The sequence below is a fragment of the Orcinus orca genome, chromosome 19, assembly GCF_937001465.1.
Source record: "Orcinus orca chromosome 19, mOrcOrc1.1, whole genome shotgun sequence".
Taxonomy (NCBI): domain Eukaryota; kingdom Metazoa; phylum Chordata; class Mammalia; order Artiodactyla; family Delphinidae; genus Orcinus; species Orcinus orca.
In genome coordinates this window covers 44871275-44884734 of record NC_064577.1, presented here as the reverse complement: position 1 = coordinate 44884734, position 13460 = coordinate 44871275, and the positions used below count along the sequence as shown (strand labels likewise).

Here is a 13460-nt window from a genome sequence, read left to right as displayed (position 1 = left end):
TCACCTTTTTCTTCTCTTTTCTATATGTGACTTGACTTTTGATGTTTTTGTTATTTTTTTAATGTCCTTAAGGCCACACAGTCTTTTATAGCCTTGTGCCATTTTCATTTTTGTAACGGTGTGTGACAGCGCCAGAGCCCCGCTCGCTTTCTCTGGCCACTCCAGAGAGGAGGAAGGTAGAAGTAATAAACACACCATTTTAAAAACAGAACAACGGTGAGTTTGGGGCGTGGGTGTTGGTGTAATTTGCTCAAAGAAAAGTAAGAACAGAGGCAGAAGCGGAACTCGTGTGTCTGATCCCCGGAGCTGTGCTGCATCACCTCCTACACTGGGCCCTCCCCCGCCCCTTCCACCCTCCCTTCTCTCTTTCCCTCCTCTTCTTTCGCATACTTCCCTCTCTTCCTTTCTCCTCCCCTTCCCCTCTCACTTGTCAGATTGCAATGGGGTAGAACGAGCAACTCTCCCTTACCACGTCCAGTTCTGTCTTCTCTAGGACATCCACCAGCACCTCAATCTTGGTCTTGTCGTTGAAGAGAAAGTCATCGTCCACCCAGAGAACGTATTTGGTGGTGACCTGAGATATGGCCAGGTTCCTACCAGCGAACCAACCCTGTGAGTAGAGTGAGGTTAGATGGTGGCTGCCTGCCCTGCTACATATCAGCGTCACCTGGGAGCTTTCTCAGTTCCCAACAAGCAGGCTGCGCCACAAACAGTGGCTGAGAACCTCTGGGTTAAAGGGAGTCCCTGTCTCAGAGACACTGGGAGAGGGACAGGGGCTCTCTGGATCAAAGACTGAGACAAAGGCAGAAAGTCCTTCCTTGGCCCTGTGGCTAATATGACCGATGGAAGTCCCCTTTCACCCCAGAGAGTCTCTGTGGCTCTCCCACCCTTTCCCCTCATGCAGCCTGGAAGCTGTTGGAGGAGGGGACACTCTGGTACGTATAATATCCACTATCCACTTCCTCCTGTGTGTGCTTGAAAGATGGTGCATGGGGGAGAGAGACGCTCCAGCGAGGGGGGAATTATAGGGATGAGAGGTTTCTCTGCTGTTGGACCTGCATGTCAGGAAACCTTAGACTGTCGGACACCTCAAGTCACTTAGAAGGCCCTCAATCAGTTTCCACACCAAGTGTGAGGAGAGGCAGATTAACTACCCTGTTAATGCAGAAAAGGGAGAGGGGCCTGATTTCTCTGTGAATTTGGAATCAGCAAGGGGACTCCCCTCCCATGCCAGGCCCCTGCTGCCTTGGGAGGGCCACTGAAGCAGCCCCATTCAGGGCAGAACCTGACTGTGGGCCCTCTTGTCCCGGGATCCGGGTGTCTCCCCATCTGGGAGGGACATACCTTCCCATAAGGCATGGTGTAATACTCCACGTGGCTGTCATTAATTTTCAGGGGCTCCTTGCTGTCATCAGCCACGATCACGGTCAAATCTGGGTAATACTCACGAATGCTCCGGACCATGGTCATGAGCTTGTGGGGACGGAGGAAAGTTTTGGTGGCAATGGTCACCAGGTCTCTGAGCTTCCTCTCTGAGCAAGAAAGGGTAGATGTCAGAGCTCTGTCTTCAGGAAGCCTCACTGTCCTGACTTGCATCATTCTGGGGGCACATGGGTCGTCTGGTGCGGTGGGGTCAGCTGAAGTTAACGCATGCTGAAAGCTACACCCTCACCTATTGTTTGTGGGTGAATGCAAGAGAACCCGACGGCAGAGCCACTTTTCAGAATGACAGAAATCAGAAATCATTCTATAAACCCTTTTCAGTACATGCTGCAGCATTACCCAGCTTCTCCTGGGTCTGTGGGAGTGAGTGGAAATGAGACAGGGAGACAAGAGTACAGCCATTTTGGAAAAAGACCGGTCTTGGGTAAACAAGACTTGCAAACTAAAGAACAAAGGCCCTGGGGGCCCGAGTCCCAGAGGAAAAAAACCAGACTCACAGGAATAAAAGATTAACTTTATCTCTGTGCCACTAAGAGTATACCTAGTTGCCACAAGACAAGAAGCTCAACTGTAAATTTTCGCCTAATCTGTTCCTGGGCTTTCTTACAAAGCATTCTCATGCATTTCTTCCCCCTCACGGAAGGGCTCCCTATTCCTGACAGCCACCATGCAGCCACCCGCTGCTGAGCAAAGAAGTTGGATGATTTCTGGAAATTATCCGTGATCGTGAGACAAACCTCCCTTTTGTTATAAAAGCAACTCTTCCCTTCTACTCGAGGAGTTGGCACTTTTTTCCCGCCTTCTCTCTCTCTCTCTTTTAAAAAATTTTTGAATTTTATTTTATTTTTTATACAGAAGGTTCTTATTAGTTATCCATTTTATACGTATTAGTGTATACATGTCAATCCCAATCTCCCAATTCATCCCACCACCACCACCCCCCCGCCACTTGGTGTCCATACATTCGTTCTCTACATCTATGTCTCTATTTCTGCCCTGCAAACCGATTCATCTGTACCATTCTTCTAGGTTCCACATATATGCATTAATATACGATATCTGTTTTTCTCTTTCTGACTTACTTCACTCTGTATGACAGTCTCTAGATCCATCCACATCTCTACAAATGACCCAATTTCGTTCCTTTTTATGGCTGAGTAATATTGCATTGTATATATGTACCACATCTTCTTTATCCATTCGTCCGTCAATGGACACTTAGGTTGCTTCCATGTCCTGGCTATTGTAAATAGAGCTGCAATGAACATTGTGGTACTTGACTATTTTTGAATTATGGTTTTCTCAGGGTATATGCCCAGTAGTGGGATTGCTGGGTTGTATGGTAGTTCTATTTTTAGTTTTTTAAGGAACCTCCATACTGTTCTCCATAGTGGCTGTATCAATTTACATTCCCACCAACAGTGCAAGAGGGTTCCCTTTTCTCCACACCCCCTCCAGCATTTGTTGTTTGTAGATTTTTTGATGATGCCCATTCTAACTGGTGTGAGGTGACACCTCATTGTAGTTTTGATTTGCATTTCTCTAACAATTAGTGATGTTGAGCAGCTTTTCATGTGCCTCTTGGCCATCTGTATGTCTTCTTTGGAGAAATGTCTATTCAGGTCTTCTGCCCATTTTTGGATTGGGTTGTTTGTTTTTTTAATATTGAGCTGCATGAGCTATTTATATATTTTGGAGATTAATCCTTTGTCTGTTGATTCGTTTTGCAAATATTTTCTCCCATTCTGAGGGTTGTCTTTTCCTCTTGTTTATGGTTTCCTTTGCTGTGCAAAAGTTTTTAAGTTTCATTAGGTCCCATTTGTTTATTTTTGTTTTTATTTCCATTACTCTAGGAGGTGGGTCAAAAAGGATCTTGCTGTGATTTATGTCAAAGAGTGTTCTTCCTATGTTTGCCTCTAAGAGTTTCATAGTGCCCGGTATTACATTTAGGTCTCTAATGCATTTTGAGTTTATTTCTGTGTATGGTGTTAGGGAGTATTCTAATTTCATTCTTTTACATGTAGCTGTCCAGGTTTCCCAGCACCACTTATTGAAGAGACTGTCTTTTCCATTGTATATCCTTGCCTCCTTTGTCATAGATTAGTTGACCATAGGTGCGTGGGTTTATCTCTGGGCTTTCTATCCTGTTCCATTGAACTATATTTCTGTTTTTGTGCCAGTACCATATTATCTTGATTACTGTAGCTTTGTAGTATAGTCTGAAGTCAGGGAGCTTGATTCCTCCAGCTCCATTTTTTTCCCTCAAGACCACTTTGGCTATTCGGGGCCTTTTATGTCTCCATACAAATTTTAAGATTTTTTGTTCTAGTTCTGTAAAAAATGCCATTGGTAATTTGATAGGGATTGCACTGAATCTGTTGATTGATTTGGGTAGTATAGTCATTTTCACAATACTGATTCTTCCAATCCAAGAACACGGTATATCTTTCCATCTGTTTGTATTATCTTTAATTTCTCTCATCAGTATCTTATAGTTTTCTGCATACAGGTCTTTTGTCTCCATAGGTAGGTTTATTCCTAGGTATTTTATTCTTTTTGTTGCAGTGGTAAATGGGAGTGTTTCCTTAATTTCTCTTTCAGATTATTCATCATTAGTGTATAGGAATGCAAGAGATTTCTGTGCATTAACTTTGTATCCTGCAACTTTACCAAATTCATTGATTAGCTCTAGTAGTTTTCTGGTGGCATCTTTAGGATTCTCTATGTATAATATCATGTCGTCTGCAAACAGTGACAGTTTTACTTCTTCTTTTCCAACTTGAATTCCTTTTATTTCTTTTTCTTCTCTGACTGCCATGGCTAGGACTTCAAAAATTATGTTAAATAATAGCGGTGAGAGTGGACATTCTTGTCTTGTTCCTGATCTTAGAGGAAATGCTTTCAGTTTTTCACCATTGAGAATGATGTTTGCTGTGGGTTTGTCATATATGGCTTTTATTATGTAGAGGTAGGTTCCCTCTATGCCCACTTTCTGGAGAGTTTTTATCACAACTGGGTGTTGAATTTTGTCAAAAGCTTTTTCTGCATCTATTGAGATGATCATATGGTTTTTTTCTTCAATTTGTTAATATGGTGTATCACATTGATTGATTTGCGTATATTGAAGAATCCTTGCATCCCTGGGATAAATCCCACTTGATCATGGTGTATGATCCTTTTAATGTGTTGTTGGATTCTGTTTGCTAGTATTTTGTTGAGGATTTTTGCATCTGTATTCATCAGTGATATTGGTCTGTAATTTTCTTTTTTTATAGTATCTTTGTCTGGTTTTGGTATCAGGGTGATGGTGGCCTCATAGAATGAGTTTGGGAGTGTTCATTCCTCTGCAATTTTTTGGAAGAGCTTGAGAAGGATGGGTAATAGCTCTTCTCTAAATGTTTGATAGAATTCACCTGTGAAGCCATCTGGTCCTGGTCTTTTGTTTGTTGGAAGATTTTTAATCACAGTTTCAATTTCATTACTTGTGATTGGTCTATTTATATTTTCCATTTCTTCCTGGTTCGGTCTTGGAAGGTTACACCTTTCTAAGAATTTGTCCATTTCTTCCAGGTTGTCCATTTTATTGGCATAGAGTTGCTTGTTGTGGTCTCTGAGGATGCTTTGTATTTCTGCAGTGTCTGTTGTAACTTCTCCTTTTTCATTTCTAATTTTATTGATTTGAGTCCTCTCCCTCTTTTTCTTGATGAGTCTGGCTAATGGTTTATCAATTTGGTTTATCTTCTCAAAGAACCAGGTTTTAGTTTTATTGATCTTTGCTATTGTCTTCTTTGTTTGTATTTCATTTATTTCTGCTCTGATCTTTATAATTTCTTTCCTTCTAATAACTTGCGTTTTGTTTGTTCTTCTTTCTCTAGTTGCTTTAGGTGTAAGGTTAGATTGTTTATTTGAGATTTTTCTTGTTTCCTGAGGTAGGCTTGTATTGCTATAAACTTCCCTCTTAGAACTGCTTTTGCTGCATCCCATAGGTTTTGGATCATCATGTTTTTGTTGTCATTTGTCTCTAGGTATTTTTTGATTTCCTCTTTGATTTCTTCAGTGGTCTCTTGGTTATTTAGTAACGTATTGTTTAGCCTCCATGTGTGGTTTTTTTTTTTAACGTTTTTTCCCTGTAATTGATTTCTAATCTCATAGCGTTGTGGTCAGAAAAGATGCTTGATATGATTTCAGTTTTCTTAAATTTACTGTGGCTTGATTTGTGACCCAAGATGTGATCTATCCTGGAGAATGTTCCGTGTGCACTTTAGAAGAAAGTGTAATCTGCTGTTTCTGGATGGAATGTTTTATAAATATCAATTAAATCTATCTGGTCTGTTGTGTCATTTAAAACTTATGTTTCCTTATTAATTTTCTGTTTGGATGATCTGTCCATTGGTTTAAGTGAGGTGTTAAAGTCCCCCACTATTATTGTGTAACTGTCGATTTCCTCTTTTATAAGCTGTTAGCAGTTGCCTTATGTATTGAGGTGCACCTATGTTGGGTGCATATATATTTATAATTGTTACATCTTCTTCTTGGATTGATCCCTTGATCATTATGTAGTGTCCTTCCTTGTCTCTTGTCACATTCTTTATTTTAAAGTCTATTTTATCTGATAGGAGTATTGCTACTCCAGCTTTCTTTTGATTTCCATTTGCATGGAATATCTTTTTCCATCTCCTCACTTTCAGTCTGTATGTGTCCCTAGGTCTGAAGTGGGTTTCTTGTAGGCAGCATATATATGGGTCTTGTTTTTATATCCATTCAGTGAGCCTGTATCTTTTGCTTGGAGCATTTAAGCCACTCATGTTTAAGGTAATTATTGATATGTATGTTCCTTTGACCATTTTCTTAATTGCTATGGGCTTGTTTTTGTAGGTCCTTTTCTTCTCTTGTGTTTCCCACTTAGAGAAGTTCCTTTAGCATTTGTTGTAGAGCTGGTTTGGTGGTGCTGAATTCTCTTAGCTTTTGCATGTCTGTCGAATCTGAATGAGATCCTTGCCGGGTAGAGTAATCTTGGCTGTAGGTTCTTCCCTTTCATCACTTTAAATGTATCATGCCACTCCCTTCTGGCTTATAGAGTTTCTGCTGAGAATCAGATGTTAACCTTATGGGAGTTCCCTTGTATGTTATTTGCCATTTTGCCCTTGCTGCTTTCAATAATTTTTCTTTGTCTTTAATTTTTGTCAGTTTGATTACTATGTGTCTCAGCATGTTTCTCCCAGGGTTTATCCTGTATGGGACTCTCTGCACTTCCTGGACTTGGGTGGCTATTTCCTTTCCCATGTTAGGGAAGTTTTCGACTATAATCTCTTCAAATATTTTCTCGGGTCCTTTCTCTCTCTTTTCTCCTTCTGGGTCCCCTATAATGCAAATGTTGTTGCCTTTAGTGTTGTCCCAGAGGTCTCTTAGGCTGTCTTCATTTCTTTTCATTCTTTTTTCTTTATTCTGTTCTGCAGCAGTGAATTCCACCATTCTGTCTTCCAGGTCATGTATCCGTTCTTCTGCCTCTGCTATCCTGCTATTGATTCCTTCTAGTGTATTTTTCATTTCAGTTATTGTATTGTTCACCTCTGTTTGCTCTTTAATTCTTCTAGGTGCTTGTTAAACATTTCTTGCATCTTCTCGATCTTTGCCGCCATTCTTTTTCCAAGGCCCTGGATCATCTTCACTATCATTATTCTGAATTCTTTTTCTGGAAGGTTGCCTATCTCCACTTCATTTACTTGTTTTTCTGGGGTTTTATCTTGTTCCTTCATCTGGTACTTAGTCCTCTGCCTTTTCATTTTGTCTATCTTTCTGTGAATATGGTTTTCATTCCACAGGCTACAGGATTGTAGTTCTTGCTTCTGCTGTCTGCCTTCTGGTGGATAAGGCTGTCTGAGAGGCTTGTCTCCTGCCTTCTCTCTTGTGCACAAACTATCTCTTTTAATAAAAAGCTCTGTGTGCCTAAGAGTCTTGCAGAAGCGATATTCATTTCTATGGTATTGCTGCTGCCCAAGAATCTGGAAAGGGCTCAGTAACAGAAAGTGTCAAGTAAATCATGTTCAAGAGCATGGCAAATGAATCCTCTCCTACCTTTTCTCTTCTCAGGCCACATGATAAGTTTGGTTCTTTTGTTATAGTAAAGAGAGAATCAGGGGCCTGAATTACCATAGGAGGTGGTCAAGGTAGGGGACTCCCAGCCAAGTTGGTGGTATAGAATTTTGCTTTGAAATTCCATATTGTTCCAAACACATAGCAATGATAAAGAAAAATGCAGACACAGCTGTGCTCAAAAATAGACAACATTTCTTCCAAGAACAGATATCAACAGCTGTGAGCAGAGCTGGAGCTGGGTGTGCAGCAATCTGAGGTCAGAACAGCAGAGGAGTCTGGGAGGCCAAGTCTGAGTGTTTTAATGGAATAAAAGTGTCTCATAAGGTATGTGGGTCCACAGCCAGGCTTTTTGCTAGAAGCCACACACTGAAGCCAGGCTGCACTCCCTCCATCTCTCACCACATACTACCTGCTGGGCAAGGAACCCCAAACATCCATCATCCCTGTACACAACTCTGGTTGCAGAGATGACACCACATCACAGCCAAGCCCTGTGCCAAGCCACCCTTAGGCCCAGCAACTGGCTCTTCAGTGATGACAGTATCACTAGGGAACAAGGACCCCAACACTCCGGTATGAAATGATGGACTAGGAATCTTGGGCTAGTGGAAGTAGAAGCAATTGTAAAGCTGTGAGATGGGAACAAATCAGGAGAGAGAGAGAGAGAGAGGAAAGAGGGAGAAAGAGGGAGAGAGGAGAAAACGAAACAAACAAGCAAAAGCCTCCTACTCAAGATGAGCCACCAGCAAAAATTCCAAGACACTCAAAGAAAACTACAGCCAGCAAATCGACCCTGCACAGTGTGTATCTACCACTCTAGATAGACAAAATCATAGAGGAAGCTGAAAAGGATTTAAAATGAGAATGTTTAAAATCTTTAAAGTGACAAATCACAATCACCTATATGAAAAAGAAAATATGGAACAAAAACAGGCATAAATGAAACGAGAATATTTAGATATGAAACCAACTTAAAATTACTGAAGATAAGTGTAAAGAACCAAACGGGAGACCTGACTTCAGATATTTAAAATTTTTTAACTAACATAAGAGAATGCTATGAACAGCTCTATGACAAAAAAAAAAAAAGTAGGCAATTTACATCAAATTTAAGACAACTTTACAGAAACATTTAAAAAATTGACTCAATGTACATACAGATCAATAACCATTAAAGACACAGAACTGATAGTTTTAAATTTCTTCCCTTTCTCTCACTCCTTCCCATCCACATTCCCATCCTTAACCACCTTCCCCAAAACTTGGACCAAAAAAAAAAAAAAAAAAAAGACATAAGGATCAGATAAGTTGTAATAAAACTCCAAGAGACGTATTATTCTTATTTTATTACAATTCACTTCAGCAAACAGTGAAAAAAGGAAAGCTATCCAACTTGTCTTACGAGACTTGTATAATATTGACAACAAAACTGGGCAAGGACATTACAGGAAAAAATAGTCTCAGTTTTGAATACAGGTGCAAGAATCCTATATAAAATTTCATCAAATTTAATTCAGCATTTAATCAACTAATACATTGCAATCAAGATGGGTTTATTCCAGAAATACAGGAACAATTTCAACAGCAGGAAATCAATAATGTAAGTCACTACATAAACCCAATTAAAGGAGAAAAATTATTTCAATGGGTACAGACAATTTATCTGATAAAGTTCAATACTCATTCATATAAAAACTCTCTGCAAGGAAATAGAAAGTAGAAATAGAAAAATTCTTAGCAGCAGTAATAGAAGGAAAGGGACTTCCCTGGTGGTCCAGAGGTTAAGACTTTGCCTTCCAATGCAAGGGGTGCAGGTTCAATCCCTAGTCGAGGAGCTAAGACCCCACATGCCTCACAGCCAAAAAACCAAAACATAAAACAGAAGCAATATTGTAACAAATTCAATAAAGACTTTAAAAAAATGGTCCACATCAGAAATAGAAGGAAAGAAGGAAACTTTCTTACCCTGACACATCTACCACACTCCTACCCAGCAAACATGAATGGTAGAGCATTCGAATGTTCTTAAACTCAGGAACAAGCAAAAGTGCCTGCTACCACTACTATCATTCAACACTGTACTGCAGATTTTAGCAAAATGCAGTAAGACAAGAAAACTAAACAAATGATAAGAACTGGAAAAGAAGAGACAAAAATTATTATTTGTTCAAGAGACTCTATGTTAAAAACGATCACTAATATGAGTGCAAGAACGATGCTGCTTGTGTAAGTTCAGCATTCAAAAATCACTAATGTCCTATATACCAACAGCAACCAATTAAAATGTAGAAGAAAAAGATCCAATTTATAAAAGCAATAAGAAATATAAAGTACCTAAGACTAAATCCAATGAAGTGTGCAATTCCTTTACAAATAAAACTAGAAAATAAATTATTGAAGAACCTATGAAGAGACTACGACATGGAGATTATAACATGGAGTGGTATACCAGATTCATGGTTGGGAATATTCAACTTCATAAAACTGTCAATTCATCTCTAATTAATCTACAAATTCTATGAAATTCTCATCAAAATCTCAAGGGATTTTGGAGGATCTTGATGAGCTGATGCCAAAACGCTAATGAAAAAGTAAAAGACCAAGAAGGGCTGAGAAAAGTTTGCTAAATGAAATACAGTCATCCTGAAGTATAGAATTTATCCCCACTAGATACAAAACCTGTTATAAAGTGTATGGAAACATTATGGAATGAGCCCAAGGATAAATAGATCGATGTGACCTAAGAAAGGTTCAGACCCCTGCATGCATGAAAGTGGGTGTGTGAACGGCTGGCTGTACGAGCAGTAGGCGGCTGCACCACTAGGTCTGTGGTGGTGGGACAACAGGCTCTCCATACACAAAAAATTAGGTCCTCTTCACATGCCACACATAAGTATCTAAATGTAAGAACCAAACATGTGCAACTTTTGAAAAAAATAGAGGAGAGTATCTTTATGGCTCCAACGTAGGGAAGAATTTCTTTTTTTTTTTTTTTTTTTGTGGTACGCGGGCCTCTCACTGTTGTGGCCTCTCCTGTTGCGGAGCACAGGCTCCGGACGCGCAGGCTCAGCGGCCATGGCTCACGGGCCCAGCCGCTCCGCGGCACGTGGGATCTTCCCGGACCGGGGCACGAACCCGTGTCCCCTGCATCGGCAGGCGGACTCTCAACCACTGCACCACCAGGGAAGCCCGGGAAGAAGTTCTTGAATAAGGCACAAAAAGCAAAAGATAGAAAACAACGAATCAATTCTATTAAAGGATAAAGCTTTTAATAACAAAAGACCCCGAAGCAAAATCAAAAGACAAGCCATGGACTGACAAAAGGTCAGAAACTAGAACTTCATGCCATACAATGTAACTTTTATGAGAAGTTCAAAAATGCATTGTACCACACTGTATATGCTGTGTGTGTGTGTGTGTGTGTGTATACACATGTGTAAGAATAGAAATCTACATATTAAAATGTACAAAAACAGGGAAAAGAAAGATCATGACTGCTGGAAGAAGGGAGGGGAAGAAGATTGTGGTGATTTCCATTTTATTGGTAACACTTTATCTTTAAACAAATCTGAAGCCAGAAAGGGTTTTTTTGTGAACTCCTTGTACTTATTTCTTTTATTTTTGAGATAGTTATGATGTTAAGCCCATACTTTAAATCCCTCTCCACAGATATTTAATACTATTACTTTAAAATAACAATTTATATTTTGAAAAGAATCTATTTGAATAGATTACATTTTGAATATATAGGTAATACAGTAAAAAAATGTCAACTGTTCAAAATCCTAAATGTATTGAAAGTTATACCATGAAAATACTTCTTCCCATCCCTGTTCCCAACTACTTGGTTTCTTCCCAGGAGTTTACCAGTATTACTAATTTCTTGTTTATTTTTCTGTAATCAAGCAGTTATGTCTTCTTTCCCCCTTTCTTTTTACAGAAAAGGTAGCTTACTCTTTACTCTTTTCTGTACATCTTGGAAAGCATTTTGAATCAGAATAAAAACCTTCCTGCTCCTGTTTTCCTCCTCCATCCTTCTGAATGGCACTGCGTGGCATTTCATTATACCGATGGACCACACTTGATTTAACCCGTGCCTCCCACTTTTAAGGTTTTTGGCATTGCAAACAATGCTGCAATAAATACCTTCAAACAAATGTCATTTCACACAGATGTAAGCATCTTAGGATAATTTCTAGAAGCCACATGATAAGTGGCTGGACCAAAGCACATATACGTTTAAAATGCTGATAGGACTTCCCTGGCGGTGCAGTGGTTAAGAATCTGCACTTCCACTGCAGGGGGCACGGGTTCCATCCCTGGTCAGGGAACTAAGATACGGCTCGCAGTTTATATTTCCCCACTCTTCCAACACAATATGAATGTAGTTTTCATTTGCACTTTTCTTAGCATGAAATTGAGCATATATTTTAATGGCTAAAAGTATTCTTGAATTTAACTTTTTGTGAATTGGCTTATTCTTTTCTTATTGTTCTTTTCTTATTCATGTTCTTTTCTTATTGATTCACAAGTGCTCTTAAGTAAAATTAGACCTTTGACTTTAATGTGTGTTGAAGATATTTTTTCCCAATTCATCCTTTGTCATTTGACTTTGCATATGGTAAGTTTCTGTCATAAAAACATTAAAAATTGTTATGTATTTTATGTTTTTAGTCTTTTCCTTATGGCCCGTGGGTTTTGTGTCATATTTAGAAAAGCATTATATGCCAAAGTTTTTATTAATTAATTAATTTACTTGGCTGTGCCACACAGCATGCGGGATCTTAGTTCCCGGACCAGGGATTGAACTCATGCCCCTGCAGTGGAAACACAGAGTCCTAACCACTGGACTGCCAGGGAAGTCCCTCCAAAGTTATTTTTAAACTCCACGTTTTTTTCTAGTACTTCAAAAAAAATAGATATTTGCCTATTTGGAATTTATCTTGGTATGAGCTGTGAGATAGATTCAACTTGTTCTTTTCCACATAGTTACACAGTTATCCTGCATGATTTCTTAAATAATCCATCTTTTCTCCCTTTAATTTGAAAAGCTACCTTTATCACATGGTAAACTATCAACATGTCTATTTCTAGATTTCTAATTTGATTCCATTGATGTACATATTCCTGCTCTAGTACCACTCTATGTTTATAATTATTCTTCTCCTCCATCTCAGATGGGATCCCTTCTGAATCTCACCAATATTCTATAGGACCCACCATGAAGCCCCAGAGACAAGGGCCTTACCTGGTCCAGGATCATATAACTTGGGCATAACAGGAAGGCGGATGGTCACTGGAAACTTGGCCACTGAGGACTTGGACTCCAGACTCACTGGAGAGAGAAATAAGGTCAGGTTGGGTGCACTGTGTCTGGGTCACTCCCCACGCTGCCCGGGAAGCCGACGGGATGCGGGAGTGGACTGGTGGAATGAGACTGAGGACCGCATAGTCTATGGCAGTGTGGCTCATAACCTGCTGTGCATCCCTGGGGCAACCTGCTGATCACCTCCAAAACTCACGTTTCCTCCCCGTAAGAATCTGTTGGGTAAAGTGGGCTTGGAATCAGAGGGATGGATTAAATTTGACTTTGCCTTGTTATCTGAAATTCCTTGGATAAATCACTTCACCTCCTTCTCCATCTACAAAAGCAAGATAATACTACCTGCCCCATTTTATACCTCACAGGGTCATTTTGTGATAAGAAACGTTTGAAAATCTGAAGGTGAAGAGAACTTTGCCTCTAGTTTGTGCTCATGGGAAATCTGTCCCACACTTCATTTTTTCTGTTGGTGTCCTGGGAATGCATCCTGTGTAGCTGCTCAAAATGGGAAGGGGTGCCTTGAATTCAACCAGAAAGAAACTGGGGCTGCCCTGCCGGTGGCAGGAGTTGTTCTCCCAGGAATTCTGGGGATGGGAAT

At 40.0% G+C, this 13460-nt stretch overlaps 1 protein-coding gene across 6 annotated transcripts in view; it reads right to left on the bottom strand.

The window, feature by feature from the left end:
• The window catches only part of B4GALNT2 (beta-1,4-N-acetyl-galactosaminyltransferase 2), a 55795-nt gene that overhangs the window by 3382 nt on the left and 38953 nt on the right, over window positions 1–13460 (bottom strand). For all 6 annotated transcript variants that reach the window (XR_004478567.2, XM_049702540.1, XM_049702539.1 and 3 more), the window contains exons 7-9: window positions 12788–12874; window positions 1345–1532; window positions 470–610 (exon numbers count right to left, since the gene is read on the bottom strand). Coding sequence is in view for 5 of the 6 variants with exons in the window: in XM_049702540.1 (XP_049558497.1) it covers window positions 470–610; window positions 1345–1532; window positions 12788–12874 (416 nt within the window). In the remaining variant the exon portion in view is untranslated. The remainder of the gene's footprint in view (window positions 1–469; window positions 611–1344; window positions 1533–12787; window positions 12875–13460) is intronic.